Here is a 17,771-nt window from a genome sequence, read left to right as displayed (position 1 = left end):
TGGGTAGGGACTGTCTCTAGATGTTGCCAACTTATACTTCCCAAGCGCTCAGTACAGTGCTCTGCACACAGTAAGCGCTCAATAAATACGATTGATTAAGAGCTTGGGAAGTACAAATTGGCAACATACAGAGATGGTCCCTACCCAACAGCGGGCTCACAGTCTAGAAGGGGGAGACAGACAACATAGCAAAACATGTAGACAGGTGTCAAAATGTTCAGAACAAATAGAATTAAAACTTTATACCCATCATTAATGAAATTAATAGAATAGTAAATATGTACAAGTAAAATAAATAGAGTAATAAATCTGTACAAATATAAATACAAGTGCTGTAGGGCAGAGGGAGGGCTCACAGTCTAGAAGGGGGAGACAGACAGCGAAAGCAACGTGGCTCAGGGGAAAGAGCCCGGGCTTGGGAGTCAGAGGTCATGGGTTCAAATCCCGGATCAGCCCATTGTCAGCTGTGTCACTTTGGGCAAGTCACTTAACTTCTCTCTGCCTCAGTTACCTCACCTGTAAAATGGGGATTAAGACTGTGAGCCCCCTGTGGGACAACCTGATCACCTTGTAACCTCCCCAGGTCTAAGAACCGTGCTTTGCACATAGTAAGTGCTTAATAAATGCCATTATTATTATTAAAACAGAACAAGTTGATGGGTGTCAAAACCATCAGAAATAAATAAAATTATAGCTATGGACACATCATTAATAAAATAAGTAGAGTAGAAAATATGTACAAGTAAAATAAATTCATTCATTCATTCAATTGTATTTATTGAGTGCTTACTGTGTGCAGAGCACTGCACTAAGCGCTTGGGAAGTGCAAGTTGGTAACATATAGAGACGGTCCCCACCCAATAGCGGGCTCACAGTCTAGAAGGGGGAGACAGACAACAAAACAACACATATTAACAAAATAAAATAAATAGAATAGTAAATCTGTACAAGTAAAATAGAGTAATAAATCTGTACAAACATATATACAGGTGCTGTGGGGAGGGGAAGGAGTTAGGGTGGGGGGGATGGGGATGGGGAGGAGGGGGACAGGAAGGAGGGGGTTCAGACTGGGAAGGCCTCCAATAAATAAATTAAAATAGACAGCAAAACAGAACAAGTAGGTGTCAAAACCGTCAGAATAAATAGAATTATAGCTATATGCCCATCATTAATAAGATAGAGTAGTAAATATGTACAAGTAAAATAAAGTAATAAATATGTACAAGTATACACAAGTGATGTAGGGCTTACAGTCTATAAGGGGGAGACAAACAAAATCAAAACATGTAGAAAGGTGTCGAAACCATCAGAATACATAGAATTGTAGCTATATGCACATCATTAATAAAATAAATCGAGTAGTAAATATGTACAAGTAAAATAGAGTAATAAATCTGTACAAATATATGCAAGTGCTGTAGGGCAGAGGGAGGGCTCACAGTCTAGAAGGGGGAGACGGACAACAAAACAAAACAAGACATTTGTCAATACCATCAGAATAAATATAATTGTAGCTATCTACACATCATTAATAAAGTAGGGTAATAAATATGTACAAATATACATAAATGCTGTGGGGAGAAGGGGGTAGGGCAGAGGGAGGGAGTGGGGGTGATGGGGCTCCCTGACTTGCTCATTTTGATGATGGCGATGGCCTTTGTTAAGCGCTTACTATGTGCCAAGCACTGTTCTAAGCACTGGAGAGGATACAAGGTGATCAGGTTGTCCCACGGGGGGATACAAGGTGATCAGGTTGTCCCACGGGGGGCTCACAGTCTTAATCCCCATTTGTCAGATGAGGTAACTGAGGCCCGGAGAAGTGGCTTGCTTAAAGTCACACAGCTGACGAGTGGTGGAGCTCTCCTACAACCCAGTCCACACACTTCGCTCCTCTAGAGTCCTCTGGACTGTAAGCCCAGTGTGGGCAGGGATTTTCTCCCTTTATTGCTGAACTGTACTTTCCAAGAGCTTAGTCCGGTGCTCTGCACACAGCAAAGTGCTCAATAAATAAGATTGAATGAATGAATGAACTAAGCGCTTAAAAAATAAAATTCAGCAGCAAATAGAGACAATCCCTGCGCACAATGGGCTCACAGTCTAGAAGGGGGAGACAGACATCAAAACAAATAAACAGGCATGAGTAGCACCACCATACATGGATATAGATGTATGCACATCATTAATATAGTAATAATGATGGTATTTGTTAAGCGCTTACTATGTGCCAAGCACTGTTCTAAGAGCTGGGGGAGATACAAGGTAATCAGGTTGTCCCACGTGGGGCTCACAGTCTTAATCCCCATTTGACAGATGAGGGAACTGAGGCCCAGAGAAGTTAAGTGACTTGCCCAAAGTCACACAGCTGAGCAGTGGAGGAGCTGGATTAGAACCCACGACCTCTGACTCCCAAGCCCGGGCTCTTTCCATTGAGCCACGCCGCTTCTCATAATGGTTCTTCCGTTATTGTTGTTATGGTCTCTATCCACCTAGCTGCCGATCTGCCCCTTCTACGTTTTCCTGGGACCTTTCCTAGCATCATCATCTTCTTTATATCATTCGCTATTATACACATCATCTTTATTGGGAGAGGCAGCGTTTAGAGAAGCAGTACGGCTAGAGGAGCAGCGTGGTTCAATGGAAAGAGCCCGGGCTTAGGAGTCAGAGGTCTTGGGTTCAAATCCCGACTCCACCAATTGTCAGCTGTGTGACCTTGGCCAAGTCACTTCACTTCTCTGTGCCTCAGTTACCTCATCTGTCAAATGGGGATGAAGCCTGTGAGCCCCCTGTGGGACACCCTTAACACCTTGTATCCTCCCCAGCACTTAGAACAGTGCTTTGCACAGAGTAAGCGCCTAACAAATGCCATTATTAACAAATGTTATTATTATTATTATTATTATAATTGTACTTTCCAGCCGCTGGTAGGCCTCATCTACGTTTTCCCTGGACTTTTCCTGCATCATCATCATCTTCTTTATACCATTCGTCATTATGTGCACCATCTTGATTGCTGTATTGTACTTTTCAAGCTCTTAGTATTGACTTCCCAAACTGAGCCCCTTCCTTCCTCTCCCCCTCGTCCCCTTCTTCATCCCCCCATCTTACCTCCTCCCCTTCCCCACAGCACCTGTATATATGTATATATTTTTGTACATATTTATTACTCTATTTATTTATTTATTTATTTTACTTGTACATATCTATTTTATTTATTTTATTTTGTTAGCATATCTGGTTTTGTTCTCTGTCTCCCCCTTCTAGCCTGTGAGCCCACTGTTGGGTAGGGACCGTCTCTCTATGTTGCCAACTTGGACTTCCCAAGCGCTTAGTACAGTGCTCTGCACACAGTAAGCGCTCAATAAATACGATTGATTGATTGATTTTATTCTGTTAGCATGCTTGGTTTGGTTCTCTGTCTCCCCCTTCTAGCCTGTGAGCCCACTGGTGGGTAGGGACTGTCTCTCTATGTTGCCAACTTGTACTTCCCAAGCGCTTAGTACGGTGCTCTGCACACAGTAAGCGCTCAATAAATACGATTGATTGATTGATTGATTTTATTTTGTTAGTCTGTTTGGTTTTGTTCTCTGTCTCCCCCTTCTAGCCTGTGAGCCCACTGTTGGGTAGGGACTGTCTTTCTATGTTGCCAACTTGCACTTCCCAAGCGCTTAGTATAGTGCTCTGCACACAGTAATTGCTCAATAAATACGATTGATTGATTGATTGATTGATTAGTACGCACGCAGGAAGCGCTCGAGAAATACGAGTGAACGAACGAACGAACGAACAGAACGAACGAACGAACGAACGAACGAACGAACGAACGAACGAACGAACGAACGAACGAACGAACGAACGAACGAACGAACGAACGACCTCCGACCGGAGGGAGGCGCTGCTTTCTCCCCCCCCCCCCCGCAACGCATGCGCAGCGGCGAGGGCGGCGGGTGGGTTGTGGAGTGCGCATGCGCGAAGGGGGCTTGGGGGGTCCGGCGTTGCGAGCACGTGGAGTTGGGTGTTGCGAGCGCTATGCCCAAGGTGCGTGCGGTCCGGGGGTCCGGGGGTCCCCGGCGGGCGGGCCCCCAGGCGCGGCACGCGCCCCTGGCCCTGCACATCCTGGGCGCTGAGGCCCCAAGGCCCGGGGGCCGCCGGAAGAACCGCCGCGGCCCGACGGACGAGGACGAGGAGGAGGAGGAGGAGTACGTGGACCCTCGGCTGAGCCGGAGGATCCTGCAGCAGGCGCGGCGGCAGCAGGAGGAGCTGGAGGCCGAGCACGGGCCCGGACCCGGCCCCGGCCCCGGCCCCGGGGACACGGCGCCCAGGGACCCCGCCACACGACTGGGTCAGTCCCGGGGACCCCCGCCGGCGGGACGGGACGGGAGGAGGGGGGCCAGGGGCTGGGGGAGGGACCCCGAGGTCCGGGGGAGGAGGAGGAGGAGGCCTAGAGGTTGGGGGAGGGACCGCGGGGTCCGGGGGAGGAGGGGGCCCCAGGGGCTGAGAGAGACACCCCAGGGGAGGAGGGGGCCTAGGGGGTGGGGGAGGGACCCCGGGGGAGGAGGGGACCTAGGGGCAGGGGGCGGGATCCCGGGGGAGGAGGGGGCCTAAGGGCTGGAGGAGGGGGCCCAGGGGCTTGGGAGAGAGACCCCGGGGGAGGAGGGGGGCCTAAGGGCTGGGGGAGGGACCCCGGGGGAGGAGGGGGCCTAAGGACTGGAGGAGGGGGCCCAGGGGCTGGGAGAGAGACCCCGGGGGAGGAGGGGGCCCAGGGGCTGGGGGAGGGGGTCCGGGGACGGAGGAGGCCCAGGGCCAGGGGGCCTAGGGGTTAGGGGAGGGACCTCGGGGGAGGAGGGGACCCAGGGACTGGGGGAGGGACCCCGGGGTCCGGGGGCGGAGGAGGCCCAGGGGTCCGGGGGAGGAGGGGGCCCACGGGCTGGGAGCGGGACCCGATTGGAGGAGGGGGCCTAGGGGTTGGGGGAGGAAGGGACCCAAGGGCTGGGGATGGGACCCCGGGGGAGGAGGGGACCTAGGAGCTGGGGGAGGGGGCCCAGGGGTCCGGGGGAGGGACCCCGGGGTCCGGGGGAGGAGAGGGCCTAGGAGCTGGGGGAGGGACCCCGAGGTCCGGGGGGAGGAGGAGGCGGCCCAGGGGCAGGGGGCGGGATGTCGGGGTTGGGGGAGGAGGAGGAGGAGGAAGGGGCTCACGGGCTGGGGGAGCAGGCCACCAGGGGCAGGGGGGCAGGGGGGGGGCACAGGCAGGACCTGTTTGTCGCTCCTCCCCCCCCAACGCCTACCGACCCGGTCTCCCTGGCCCAGGACCCAGCGGGCCAGAGGACCAGAGCGACGGCGAGAAGGAGGATGACGACGACGACGACGAGTGGCCCTCGTTGGAGAGGGCGGCGGCGTTGGAGGGGCCCGAGTGCGGAGGGCAGGTGCCCGTGGACCCCGACGACGAGAAGGCCATCGAGATGTTCATGAACAGCAACCCTCCACTCAGGTAGGGTCAGGCTGGGGAGGCCAGAAGCCGGGGTCTATCCGAGGATGAGGCGAGCCAGCCTCGTCGCGGCCTCTTCTTTCTCCCCTCCCCAGAGGCTCCTCCAAGCTCCAAAGGCAGGTTGGGCCCGAACCTAACAAAGCGTTCAGATCTGTACCGGGCAGACCCTGGGGCCTGCAGAGCTCTTCTATTTAACGGTCTCGGTTGAGCGCTTACTCTGCCAGGGACTGAACTAAACGCTGGGGAAGATACAAGTCAGTCAGGTTGGACGCAGCCTGTGTCTCACACGGGGCTTGCTATCTTCATCCCCGTTTTACAGTTGAGGTCATAAGTGAGGCCCAGATGAGTTGAGTGACTTGCCCAAGGTCCCACAGCAGCCAAGTGGTGGAGCCAGCCCCAGAGAGGACTGCACTCTTGGATTTGTGGGGGTGAGGGAAGGACATAATAATGATGGTATTTGGTAAGTGCTTACTTTGTGCCAAGTACTGTTCTAAGTGCTGGAGGAGGTACAAGGTAATCAGATTGTCCCACGTGGGGCTCACAGTCTTGATCCACATTTTACAGATGACGTAACTGAGGCACAGAGAAGTTAAGTGACTTGCCTAAAGTCACACAGCTGGCAAGCGGCGAGGCTGGGATTCGAACCCACGACCTCTGACTCCGAAGCCCATGCTCTCTCCACTAAGCCACGCTACTTCCAAAACCGTGCTGCATCACAACTGTCTCTTAGTTTCCTGGGGCTAACATCTCCATGCTCTGGGCAACAGTGTCATGAGCTTCTGAGTATCTTTTGGAGTTGGGGGGCTCAGAGGAATCATTAATAAGAGTGTTTCACGAACCCCTACTCTATGGGCTTGCCGCAAAGGGATCTGAGCCTGTTGTTGGGTAGGGATTGTCTCTATCTGTTGCCGAATTGTACTTTCCAAACGCTTAGTACAGTGCTCTACGCACAGTAAGCGCTCAATAAATATGAATGAATGAATGATTCTTTAGGCTGAAAGTGCCAGTAATGGGCCCAAAAGCCAGGCGTGGAATCAGGTGGGGTGGACTTGGACTTCCTTATTGTAGTCAGTCATACTTACTGAGTGCTTACTGTGTGCAGAGCACTGTACTAAGCATCCGGGAGAGTACAGTATAGCAGACACATTCCCTGCCTACAAACAAACTTAGGGTCTGGAGGCAGACATCTCCTTGTCCTGGTTGAAATGTCACCGTGCACCCAGAGTTGCCGGGAGCATTGGGCCACTGCAGATCCCATCAATCTCCTCCCTTCCAGGAGTGGGTCCAGAGTAGCCTTCCCAGACTGAGCCCCTTCCTTCCTCTCCCCCTCGTCCCCCTCTCCATCCCCCCATCTTGCCTCCTTCCCTTCCCCACAGCACCTGTATATTTGTATATATGTTTGTACATATTTATTACTCTATTTATTTTACTTGTACATATCTCTTCTATTTATTTTATTCTGTTGGTATGTTTGGTTTTGTTCTCTGTCTCGCCCTTTTAGACTGTGAGCCCACTGTTGGGTAGGGACTGTCTCTATATGTTGCCAACTTGTACTTCCCAAGTGCTTAGTACAGTGCTCTGCACACAGTAAGCGCTCAATAAATACGATTGATGGTGATGATGATGGCTTTCACTCTGGGAAGTGGGCTCACGTTGGGGCCGGCCTACGGCCAGAGCTCACAGAGCCTCACGATTCCCAGTCCCTCACCGCCACCCCTCTCCGCTCAGGCGCACGCTGGCCGACATCATCATGGAGAAGCTGACGGAGAAGCAGACGGAAGTGGAGACGGTGATGTCGGAGATCTCGGGCTGCCCCATGCCCCAGCTGGACCCCCGGGTGCTGGAAGTCTACAAGGGCGTCAAGGAGGTCAGGGTGACGAGGCCTGCGCCTGAGGGGCGGGGGGAGCGAAAGGGACCTCTCTGTCGCCATCCCGTTGCTTTCTTCTAGGGCCCCGTGTGCACTGAGCCCCGGTTTCCTGGCCTCGACCTTTCCCTGTTGTCTTTAACCTCCTCCGCCCCTATTCTCCCCACCCTCAGGTGCTGTCCAAGTACCGGAGCGGAAAACTGCCCAAGGCATTTAAGATCATCCCGGCTCTCTCCAACTGGGAGCAGATTCTCTACATCACAGAGCCCGAGACCTGGACCGCGGCTTCCATGTATCAGGCCACCAGGTGAGGGGACGGGAGTGGCGGGGAGCTATTAACTAGGGCACGGCCACGTTGCCCCCTCTCTCCAGACCACCCCCCTGTCCCCGCTTTGGGATTTTGGCACGTGTAGGAGGCGCCCGGGTTGCCCCATCCTTGCCGTTCGCACAGCCGAGCCCTCATCATCATCATCATCATCAATCGTATTTATTGAGCGCTTACTGTGTGCAGAGCACTTTACTAAGCGCTTGGGAAGTACAAATTGGCAACATATAGAGACAGTCCCTACCCAACAGTGGGCTCACAGTCTAAAAGGGGGAGACAAAAGCAAACATACTAATAAAATAAAATAAAATATCATCATCCATTCTTTCCCCACTGGTCTTATTCGTCCGTCTCCCTCTCCTGCTCAGCCACCTCACCGGCCTTCGGGCCCCCCTGGAAACTTGGGGATCCTGGAGGAAGGGGAGGTGCGAGACACTGGTTAGGAGCTGGGGACTTGTGGGGGGGTGGGGGTCTCTGTGACCTCTGTGCGGAGTAGGCAGCTCATTGAACATTTAAAGAGAAAGAGTCCCCAGGGTCGAGGGGAAGACGGGGGCCCGTTCTGAGCCGGTTTGATTGGTTTCACTTCTGTCCGTGCCAGGATCTTCTCCTCCAACCTGAAAGAGCGCATGGCCCAGCGTTTTTATAATCTGGTGCTGCTGCCACGCATCCGGGATGACATTGCCGAGTACAAGAGGCTCAACTTTCACCTCTACATGGCTCTCAAGAAGGCCCTGTTCAAGCCAGGCGCCTGGTTTAAAGGTCCGTGGGGGCGAGGGAAGGCTGACCCAAGGGACCCGACCTGCCGCGGGGGAGTGGTTGGGGCTGACCCCAAGCAGTGTGGCCTGGTGGAAAGAGCCTGGGTCTGGAAGTTGGAGGACCCGGGTTCTAATTCTGGCCCTGCCACTGGCCTGTCGCGTGACCTTGGGCAAGTCGCTTCACTTCTCTGGGCCTCAGTTTCCTTATCAGGAAAAGGGGATGCCATGCCTGTTCTCCCTCCCACTTAGATTGTGAGCCTCGTTTGTGAAGGGGACTGTTGAACCTGTATCTGTCCCAGCACTCGGTGTCGGACACATAGCACGCCCTAAACAAGTGTCACAGTGATTGTGGTGATTATTGTCCTCCCCCCTGTGGTCCCGCGCCCCTCCAGGGATCCTGATCCCGCTGTGTGAGTCGGGCACCTGCACGCTGCGAGAGGCCATCATCGTGGGCAGCATCCTCACCAAGTGCTCCATCCCTGTGCTGCACTCCAGGTAGCTGGGCTGGGAGGAGCCGGGCTTGCGCTCGCGCTCCGGGGGTGGGGCGGAGTGGGGACGGGGCCGTGGGCCTCTGGCCCCCCAGGAAGGACCCTGGGGACTTGAGGAGCCCAGGGTGGGACCAGATTCCCGGTGACCTCCGGCCCCCTCCCCTACATGGTGTAGTGGAGAGAGCTAGGATGGCTTGGTTTCTAATCCTGGCTCCCCCACTTGTCTGCTGTGTGACCTTGGGCAAGTCACTTGACTTCCCTGTGCCTCCGTCACCGCATCCGTAAAGCGAGGATTTAGACTGTGAGGCCCACGTGGGACAGGGACTGCGTCCATCCTAAGAACCTCGGATCTGCCCCAATGCCCAGAACCGCGCTCGGCCCCTAGTAAGCGTTTAGCGGATACCGCCGTCACCGTCCCCTCTGCTTGCCGCCCTCAGCGCCGCCATGCTGAAGATCGCCGAGATGGAGTACAGCGGCGCCAACAGCATCTTCCTGCGGCTGCTGCTGGACAAGAAATACGCCCTGCCCTTCCGGGTGCTGGACGCCCTGGTCTTCCACTTCCTGTCCTTCCGCTCGGAGCGGCGGCGCCTGCCCGTCCTGTGGCACCAGAGCCTCCTGACCCTGGCGCAGCGCTACAAAGCGGACCTGGCCTCCGAGCAGAAAGAGGCACTGCTGGACTTGCTCCGCCTGCAGTCCCACCCCCAGCTGAGCCCCGAGATCCGCCGGGAACTGCTCAGCGCCACGGCCCGGGACGTGGAGGCGCCCTCCGGGACAGACATGTCCTGAGGGGGATGCGGGCGCGGGCTCCCGGCCACCGTTTTGGGAGCGGAGGAGAAGGATCTGGGCCCCGGCCTGCGGACTTGACTTGGGAACCCGGGGCTGGTGGCCGGTTGGCCCGCGCTCGGTTCATACGCCGTCGCCTGACCGGAGAGCGGAGCCCGGCCTGGGGACCCAGGTAGGAACGGGGGTCGTGGACGGGCGAGCTTGGCGGGCCCGGAACAAAGCCGTGTGTTCGTCTCCACCGCCCCGCGTGTGGCTCTGAGTGTGGCGCGTCGGTGGGCCGGGGGGGGATGCCGGCCGTGACACCTCCGCCCCCCGATGCCCAGCCAGGAAGGAGCTGAAGCCCAGAGTCGGCTCAGAACCTTTATTAGAGAGGCGCTAGGCCCCACGACCGGCCAAGAAATCGGTGCCGGGGGCCCGGCGGATCCTCTGGTTCACTCAGGCCTACCATCAACTGGCAAAGCTGCAGGGGGGCATCAGTCAGGACCTCCTCCCGGAGCGCAGAAGGAAATGCAGCCTCCCTCCTCCCGCCAGAGTCGCTTCTTCGAACCGCGACCCCTCCCCGCCCAGGTGGGAGCCCGGGTTCTGGTCCTGGTTCTTCTCCGGGAGGCCAGGACCCGACCCCGATCCAAAGCGGCAGCAGTGTGGGAGACAGAGAGGGCTCTGCTCCTGGTTTCTAGCAGCATTCGAGCAGACACGGAGTCTTCCCCCGGGGGGGAGGCAGTAGCCTCCAAGCAGGCGGGAGCACCCTGTCCCTGCAAGCTCACCCTCCGGCTACAACCAGAGCAATTCACTACAATAAATTAGTCTCCCACCACCGCCCGGCTGAGTGGGTGCGAGAGCGTCTAGTCATCCCCCGCCCGGGCCTCAACCGAGGGAGGCGGCCCCGGGCCTGGGAGGATAAGCGTGGGGGGAAGACCCGTGCCCACCCCCGCTTCTGCCAGCTTGCCCCATCCTGGAGCCAATACAGCCAGCTCGGGCTCCGCCACTCTCGCCTGACGGAGAGAGCCAGGGGCAGTCCGCGGGCAGCCACGTCCTCAGAAGGGAGAAGCTGGGCAGCAGGGCCCTGGGGTCACAGGTGGACGGCGGCGACTTCTGTCGGGGTGGTGGTCTGGCTGGGTTCTTGGGGCGCTGCCTTGGGGCCGGCGTCGGGCACGGCCTGGACGGCTTCTCTCAGGCTTTCCCTCAGCGTGGCCTCGATCTGCTCCTGGCAGGCCCTTAGACAGTCCTGGCAGGGGCGGGGAGAGAGGGTCCGTCAGCTGGGGGAAGCGGGCCCTGGGGTTGCGGGGAGGTTCCTCTTGGCTCTTGGCCACGGTGTCGGGGGGTAGGGGGGAGGCTCCGGCCCCAAGCCCTCCCCAGAAATCCACCAGCGGTTCTCAGAAAGGCAGAGGATGTGGTGAGGAAGAGGAGTGCTGCGCCCTTCCCCTCCGCTTCACCTCCCTCCCAGGGAGGGGTCCGTGAGGGCCGCCCGTCCCTTCTCCTCCCCCACCCAAATCCCACCTCAGCTTCCAAAGGAAACAAAATCCCCCTAACACAGACACACACAAATACACTGGGACTCAGCTTCCAGCGGGCAAGAACGACCCTTCGGGTGGGCCGCTCCGAGAACCGCGGGTCCGGGGGCTGCCCGGGCCCTCCACTCACCACCTCAGTGCCCGTGATTCCGGCCAACAGCTCCATCAGCTTGTCCTCCGACATGAGGGAGGCCGACAGGCCGTGCACCGCGGCCCCTATGCTGCCAGTGGCGATCATGGACGGCGGGTACATGGCGAAGGTATAATCTGGAGGGAGGACGGTGGGGTTGAGATCGGGACCCGCCACCAGAACTGGAAGCAGCAGGAGGGATTGGGATCAGAATGGAAGAAGTCCCTAAAGTGTCCTTGCAAGGTGCCGGTGGCCTGGCCGGTTGAGAACAGGAGAGATTCCTGGTGGTGCGAGTTAGGGTAGATAGTCCCAGCTGGAGAGGGGAGAAGGATAGGGGTCGGGGCAAGTCCGAGGGGGCACTCACCTGTGGCACAGAGGGCCAGGAAGGTCTGGGCGTGCTTCTTTACCAGGGGGGTCCGCTCGGCAGGCAGGGGCAACCAGTGCAGGATCAGGCCCAGGAAGTCGTGGGCAATCACTGCTGCCAGGTCCCACTTGAGCTTCCCCAGGACCAGCACCTCCCAGTCCTGTGTGAGGAGCGAGGCCGTCAGTGCTGGGGGCCGTCCACCGGGCTGCACCTTGCCTTCCCACACACATTCAGTGCCCCCTCCCTCAAACTTGCCAGCCCTCTGGTGCCCTCCGACCCCAAAATGCAGAAGCTTGTTGGGTGGGGAGAGGGCAGCCTCAGGCCAGGCCTCACCCCAGGCCTGGGGTGGGGAGTAGGGGAGAGGCCCGGTGGGAGGAAATACACCCGGCTCCCAGGGGCTTGGGGAAGTGGGACTGCAGCTATCTCGCCACAGCCCCTCCCTGTCACCCCAAAGTTGCTCAAAGGGGTAGAGTTGCCCAACCCACCCTGTCCGGCCCCACCAATGCGACCCGCTCGCTGCTCAGGAGGGAGAGCGGGCGGGCTCGTTGAGGGGAAAGGGTCAGAGACCAGAAGAGAGGCCATAGTCGGCTCGGAGCGTGCCCCGCACAACAGTTTGGATCCAGACACGTTCCCCTCCCTGTTCCAGCCCTGCCGGGACCCACAGCCCGTCAGCTTCTCCCACACCTTCCCCTGCGTTCTGGTCTTGCACTTCCAGATTGGGCTCCATTTCCGAGTTGCACATGAGGATTTCTAAATCGCGTTTATCAGTGGAAGGAGCCCGTAGGCCCGACCCCTGGCCAAGGCCCACGCAGTAGCCCTCCTGTCAGCCCTTCCTGGAGCCTGGCCAGGGGGTCCCTTGTGCACCAATCCAAGTTGGCAACTCCCTTCTCACCTTTGCTTTCCCCCAGGTTCTCCCACTCTTCGCCCCCCCATCCCTCCGGCTCCAGAGCACACCTGTCCATTTCCCCTTCCTAGACTGGGGAACGCTGCAGACCATATCTCTTGCTAGGAGCTGGGCAAAGGGTCCCAGCCTTGGACGCCTACAGCTCAAGGAGCCTGACGCCGGGTCTGGGCATTTACTCTCCCTGGCGGGTGTACAGCTCACCCCCAGAGCAGGAAATCCAAGTACATCGTGGGAAGTCATCCCGGCCATCCCCTGGCCTGCCGTTCCTGCCTCTCCCACCAGACCTGTTTTTCCCTGCTGTGTTACTTCCCCCAACCTTCCTGGGCCATGAGGGTCCCAGGCTCGGAGATTCTGCACCTTCCCATCGGTGCCCTCCTTACCCCTCCCCCGGGAAAGTCACGGGCATCCCGGCCGATGGCGAAACGGCCGGAGCCGCTTCCTCTCCTGACTCTGACCTCCCGGCTGGAGAAGGGGTCCGAATGGACCAGCCAAACCAGCTCCTTGAGTTGGGGTGGAGGAGGAGAGGTGGGGTGTGGTCTCCCAAGCCACAAGGCCAACTTGTCTGCCCGACCTCATGGGATTGTGAAAGCCCGGTTGTGGGGGTGGGGGGTAGCGCATTATCACATCGGAAGCAGCTGCAGCCCCACCTCCCCAGCAATGAGGAGTTGATCCATCTGCCTTGTAGAAAAAAAATTAACGCAACCAACTCTCCTCCCGGATGGGACGGTGTCCCTCAGCAAGGCACCCTCCCAACTCAGATCAGCTCTTCTCCCCCGACTGGAGGGGAATTCCCCTCCCCACCCCTTACAGAGACACAGGTGCCGGGATCGGGTGCAGGATGGGGGCGGTGAGGGGGACTCTAGCTCCCCAAAGCCTCGGGGGGAAGGTTTGTCGCCCTAAAACTGAGCCCAGATTTTAATCTGCCACAGGGATTATTACCCCCAGGTCTAGAAGCTGGTGCTCATGGAGAAGGATGAGGGTAAGGACTGGGGAGGAGAAGCAGCGTGGCTCAGTGGAAAGAGTACGGGCTTGGGAGTCAGAGGTCATGGGTTCGAATTTCGACCATGCCACTTGTCTGCTGTGTGACTGGACAAGTCACTTCACTTCTCTGTGTCTGTTACCTCATCTGGAACATGGGGATGAAGACTGTGAGCCCTACGTGGGACAACCTAATCACCCTGTATCCCCCCAGCACTTAGAACAGTACTTCGCACATAGTAAGCGCTGAACAAATGCCATCATTATTATTATAAATCCCATCCACCCACTCGGTGCTCGACCTTAGTCAACATCCCCCTGGACCAGGCTAAGCCCCCGTGGACCTCCCCACCCCTCAGTGACCTCTCAACTGCCCGTTCCTCCTGGCCGCGGCCTGGGCCGACACACAAAGCAGAAGGGAGACAGGCCACTTCTGGATTCCCTGGGCCCTCTTCTTTTCTCTTTGGGCCGTGGGAATTTGGGAATCATACCTGGTCCACAGCCTCAATCCCTCCCCGACTCTCCTGGGGTGGGGGGTGGGGGTTGTCCCCCATCAGTGCTTCCAGCGCTTGGAAAAGTGCCTGGCACATAGTAAGCGCTTAACAGATACCATTATTATTATTATTATCAGCAGCACGAGGCTGCCGGATGGAGTAGGGAGAGTAGGTCTCAGTGACAACACAGATGCCACCAGAACACATACATCCCTCACAGGGCATTCGGGTGCTTGTGCCAGGCTGGGGTGGAGGGGGTATTTTGGGGGGAAAGCTGTCCCTTTTGCCCATTTCCAGAGAGTTTGGTGGGGAATCGGGGGTTTTGACCTGCTCTTGTGACGTCACCCAACTTCCAGATCTGCCACCCAGTGACTAAATTAGTTCATTCAATCGTATTTATTGAGCGCTTACTGTGTGCAGAGCACTGTACTAAGCGCTTGGGAAGTACAAGTTGGCAACATAGAGATGGTCCCTAGCTGTGGGCAGGGAACCCGTCCACCGACCCTGTTATATCGTACTCTCCCACGCGCTTGGTACAGTGCCCTGCGCCCAGTAAAGACGATCGACTGATTGGCAACTCAGAGACGGGCAGAGCCTACTGGGTACAGCACTAACTGCCAATCAGTTTTGGGGGGCTTTGGCCTTAACCTCAGTGATCGGGTCACTCTGAGGATGTGGGACTGTCCCCACGTATTTCAACAGCTAAAAAAAGAGAGGGGAAGCCTTCAGTTGGGCCTTCCTCTCCCCCTTGAGTTTCTCCCTCCCTGCCGCCCCAACCCTTCTAGGCCCGAGGGGTGAGCGAGGTGTGAAGGAGGGGGGGACGCGTCTCCTCCAGGCCGGGGCGAGTCCAGCGGGGAGGCCGATGGGCTTACCCGAAGCTGGTGGGGTGTGATGGAGTGGTCGGTGTAGATGCAGAGCTTCTCCACGGTCAGCGGCCTGGTCTCCCTTAGCTTGGAGGCGAGCAGCATGCACACGGCGCCCAGCAACTGCAAGTGGCTCTTGGAGGTGGGCACGCAGGACAGGTAGCGGTCCAGGTAGTTCATGGCCAGCGGGAAGACCTCCTCCTCGCACTGCTGCTCCTCGCACACCTAAGGGGGTCGGGGGGCAGGTGGTGGGGACCCCTCCCAGCCCATCCCCATCCCGGGCCTGGGGAGGGGATGCGGTGGGGCCCCCTCCCCGCCCATCCCCATCCCCATCCCGGGCCTGGGGAGGGGATGCCCTCCCGCCGTTGGGGTCGGAGGGGGTACCCGGGCCTGGCTCCGGTACCTCGAGCATCCAGTAGGCCAGAATCTTCCGCATGTGCGGCTGCAGGTCCCGCTGCACGCACTGGAAGTAGGAGGCTCGGGGGGCGTAGCGCTCCTCCAGCCGCAGCAGGCTCTGCAAAACCCGCCGGTCCTCCAGCAGCCGGGGGTCCGGCCCGGCCCGGGGAGCCCGCTGGGGCCCCTCGCCGCACAGGAGCTCCATGGCCCGGGCCGGGGCTGGGACCCCGCAGGGCTCTGCACACAGTAAGCGCCCAATAAATCCGACTGAATCAAGGAAGGGCCCCCCGGGTGGTCCCTCGCAGTGCTCTGCACACAGTAAGCGCTCGATAAATACGATTGAATCAAGGAAGGGTCCCCCGGGTGGTCCCTCGCAGTGCTCTGCACACTGGAAGCGCTCAATAAATACGATTGAATCAAGGAAGGGTCCCCCGGGTGGTCCCTCGCAGTGCTCTGCACACTGGAAGCGCTCGATAAATACGACTGGATGAAGGAGTGGTCCCCCGGATGATCTCCCGGCTGGTCCCCAGGATGGGCCTCCGGATGATCTCCCGGATGGGCCTCCGGATGGTTTCCTGGATGGTCCCCACGGTGGTCTCCTGGCTGGTCCTCCGGATGCTCCCCTGGGTGGGCCCTCGGGTGGTCCCCCGGGTGGGCCCTCGGGTGGTCCCCTGGGTGGGCTTCAGGATGGTTTCCTGGATGGTCCCCTGGATGGGCCCCCGGGTGGTCCTCCGGATGGTCCCCCGGGTGGTCCCCTGGATGGGCCCCTGGATGGGCCCTTGGATGGTCCTCCGGGTGGTCCCCCGGATGGTCCCCCCTGTGCCCGTCGGTGGGTGGGTGGCTGGGCCCCCGGTCCCCGCCGGCCCCCGCGGAACGCACCCGGGCCGTTCCGCGCCCAGGAGGCGGAGCCCCCCGCGGAAGAGGGCGGCCCAACCCCGCCCCGCCCCGCCTCCCGGCCGCCTGGGGCCCCCGGAGGGCCCCCCGCCTGCCCCCGCAGACACCGAGGGGCCCAGGACCCCCACAACCCGCTGGGGAGGGGGAATTCTACTTTCCCGGCGCTTACAACAGTGCTCTGCACGCAGTAAGCGCTCAATAAATACGACTGAACAAACGAATAATAATAATACTATATGCAAAGAACTGTTCTAATTGCTTGGGGGGGGGATACAAGGTGATCAAGTTGTCCCGCGTGGGGCTCACAGTCTTAATCCCCGTTTTACAGATGAGGTGACTGAGGCCCAGAGAAGTTAAGTGACTTGTCCAAGGTCACACACTATCCATTCAATCGTATTTATTGAGCGCTTACTGTGCAGAGCACTGTATTAAGCGCTTGGCAAGTACAAGTTGGCAACATATAGAGACGGGTCCTACCCAACAGTGGGCTCACAGTCTAGAAGGGGGAGACAGAGAACAAAACAAAAAAAATTAACAAAATAAAATAAGTAGACATCAGACATGTGGCGGAGCTGGGATTCGAACCCATGACCTCTGACTCCCAAGCCCATGCTCTTTCCACTGAGCCACGCTGCTTCTCTAATAATAATAATGGTGATGGCATTTGTTAAGCGCTATATGCCAAACACTGTTCTAAGCACCGGGGGGATACAAGGTGATCAGGTTGTCCCACGTGGAGCTCACAGTCTTCATCCCCATTTTCCAGATGAGGGAACTGAGGCACAGAGAAGTGAAGTGACTTGCCCAAGGTCACACAGCTGACAAGTGGAGGAGCTGGGATTCAGACCCACGACCTCTGACTCCCAAGCCTGGGCTCTTTCCACTGAGCCACATTTCTTCTCTAATAATAATGGCATTTGTTAAGTGCTTACTATGTGCCAAGCCCTGTTCTACGCAATGCAGGGGGGGATACAAGGTGATCAGGTTGTCCCACACGGGGCTGAAAGGCTTCATCCCCATTTCACAGATGAGGGAACTGAGGCCCAGAGAAGTGAAGTGACTTGCCCAAAGTCACACAGCTGCCAAGTGGTGGAGCCAGAATTAGAACCCACGACTTCTGACTCCCAAGCCTGGGTTCTTTCCACTGAGCCACACTGCTTTTCTAATGAATGAACAGTGGGAATTTTGGATTTGGGGGCTCAGGGATGCCTGGAACCACGACAGTTTGGGAAGCTTCAAATTTGGCCAGGGAAGCAGCTGAGGCCTAGTGGAGAGAGCACGGGCCTGGGACTCGCAAGGACCCGGGTTCTAATCCCAGCACCACCCCTTGTCCTCTGGGTGACCTTGGACAAGTCACTTCACTTCTCTGGGCCTCATTATAATATAAACTATCTATTTCTATTAACATGCGTCTCCCGTTCTATACCATAAGCTGGTTGTGGGTAGGGAAAGTGCCTACCAACTCTTGTATTCATTCATTCATTCATTCAATCGTGTTTATTTGAGCGCTTATTGTGTGCAGAGCACTGTACTAAGCGCT

The 17,771-nt window shown here is 57.5% G+C and overlaps 2 protein-coding genes across 2 annotated transcripts; one reads left to right on the top strand and one right to left on the bottom strand.

Moving 5' to 3' along the window:
• Positions 1-4,014: 4,014 nt before the first annotated feature.
• On the top strand, positions 4,015-10,121 carry BYSL (bystin like). Its single transcript, XM_038749560.1, has 7 exons — positions 4,015-4,339; positions 5,305-5,485; positions 7,211-7,349; positions 7,520-7,653; positions 8,270-8,430; positions 8,819-8,921; positions 9,352-10,121. Exons 1-7 carry the CDS (start codon positions 4,027-4,029, stop codon positions 9,698-9,700), a joined length of 1,380 nt encoding a protein of 459 aa, XP_038605488.1. The 5' UTR covers positions 4,015-4,026; the 3' UTR covers positions 9,701-10,121.
• Positions 10,122-10,501: 380 nt separating this feature from the next.
• Positions 10,502-16,148, bottom strand: CCND3 (cyclin D3). Its single transcript, XM_038749561.1, has 5 exons — positions 15,345-16,148; positions 14,951-15,166; positions 11,703-11,862; positions 11,339-11,475; positions 10,502-10,922 (listed from the first exon to the last, which is right to left on the bottom strand). Exons 1-5 carry the CDS (start codon positions 15,540-15,542, stop codon positions 10,767-10,769), a joined length of 867 nt encoding a protein of 288 aa, XP_038605489.1. The 5' UTR covers positions 15,543-16,148; the 3' UTR covers positions 10,502-10,766.
• Between the last annotated feature and the right edge of the window lie 1,623 nt (positions 16,149-17,771).

The sequence above is a fragment of the Tachyglossus aculeatus genome, chromosome 7 (genome assembly GCF_015852505.1).
Source record: "Tachyglossus aculeatus isolate mTacAcu1 chromosome 7, mTacAcu1.pri, whole genome shotgun sequence".
NCBI lineage: Eukaryota > Metazoa > Chordata > Mammalia > Monotremata > Tachyglossidae > Tachyglossus > Tachyglossus aculeatus.
This window is presented reverse-complemented; position numbering and strand designations above follow the sequence as displayed.

Coding starts and splice junctions, on each gene's coding strand:
- BYSL (XM_038749560.1), top strand. CDS start 4,027: ATGCCCAAGGTGCGTGCGGTCCGGGGGTCCGGGGGTCCCCGGCGGGCG. Junction 4,340..5,304: donor GGACCCCGCCACACGACTGG/GTCAGTCCCGGG, acceptor TCCCTGGCCCAG/GACCCAGCGGGCCAGAGGAC. Junction 7,350..7,519: donor TCTACAAGGGCGTCAAGGAG/GTCAGGGTGACG, acceptor CCCCACCCTCAG/GTGCTGTCCAAGTACCGGAG.
- CCND3 (XM_038749561.1), bottom strand. CDS start 15,542: ATGGAGCTCCTGTGCGGCGAGGGGCCCCAGCGGGCTCCCCGGGCCGGG. Junction 11,476..11,702: donor CCTGGCCCTCTGTGCCACAG/GTGAGTGCCCCC, acceptor TCCTCCCTCCAG/ATTATACCTTCGCCATGTAC. Junction 10,923..11,338: donor GAATCACGGGCACTGAGGTG/GTGAGTGGAGGG, acceptor CGCCCCTGCCAG/GACTGTCTAAGGGCCTGCCA.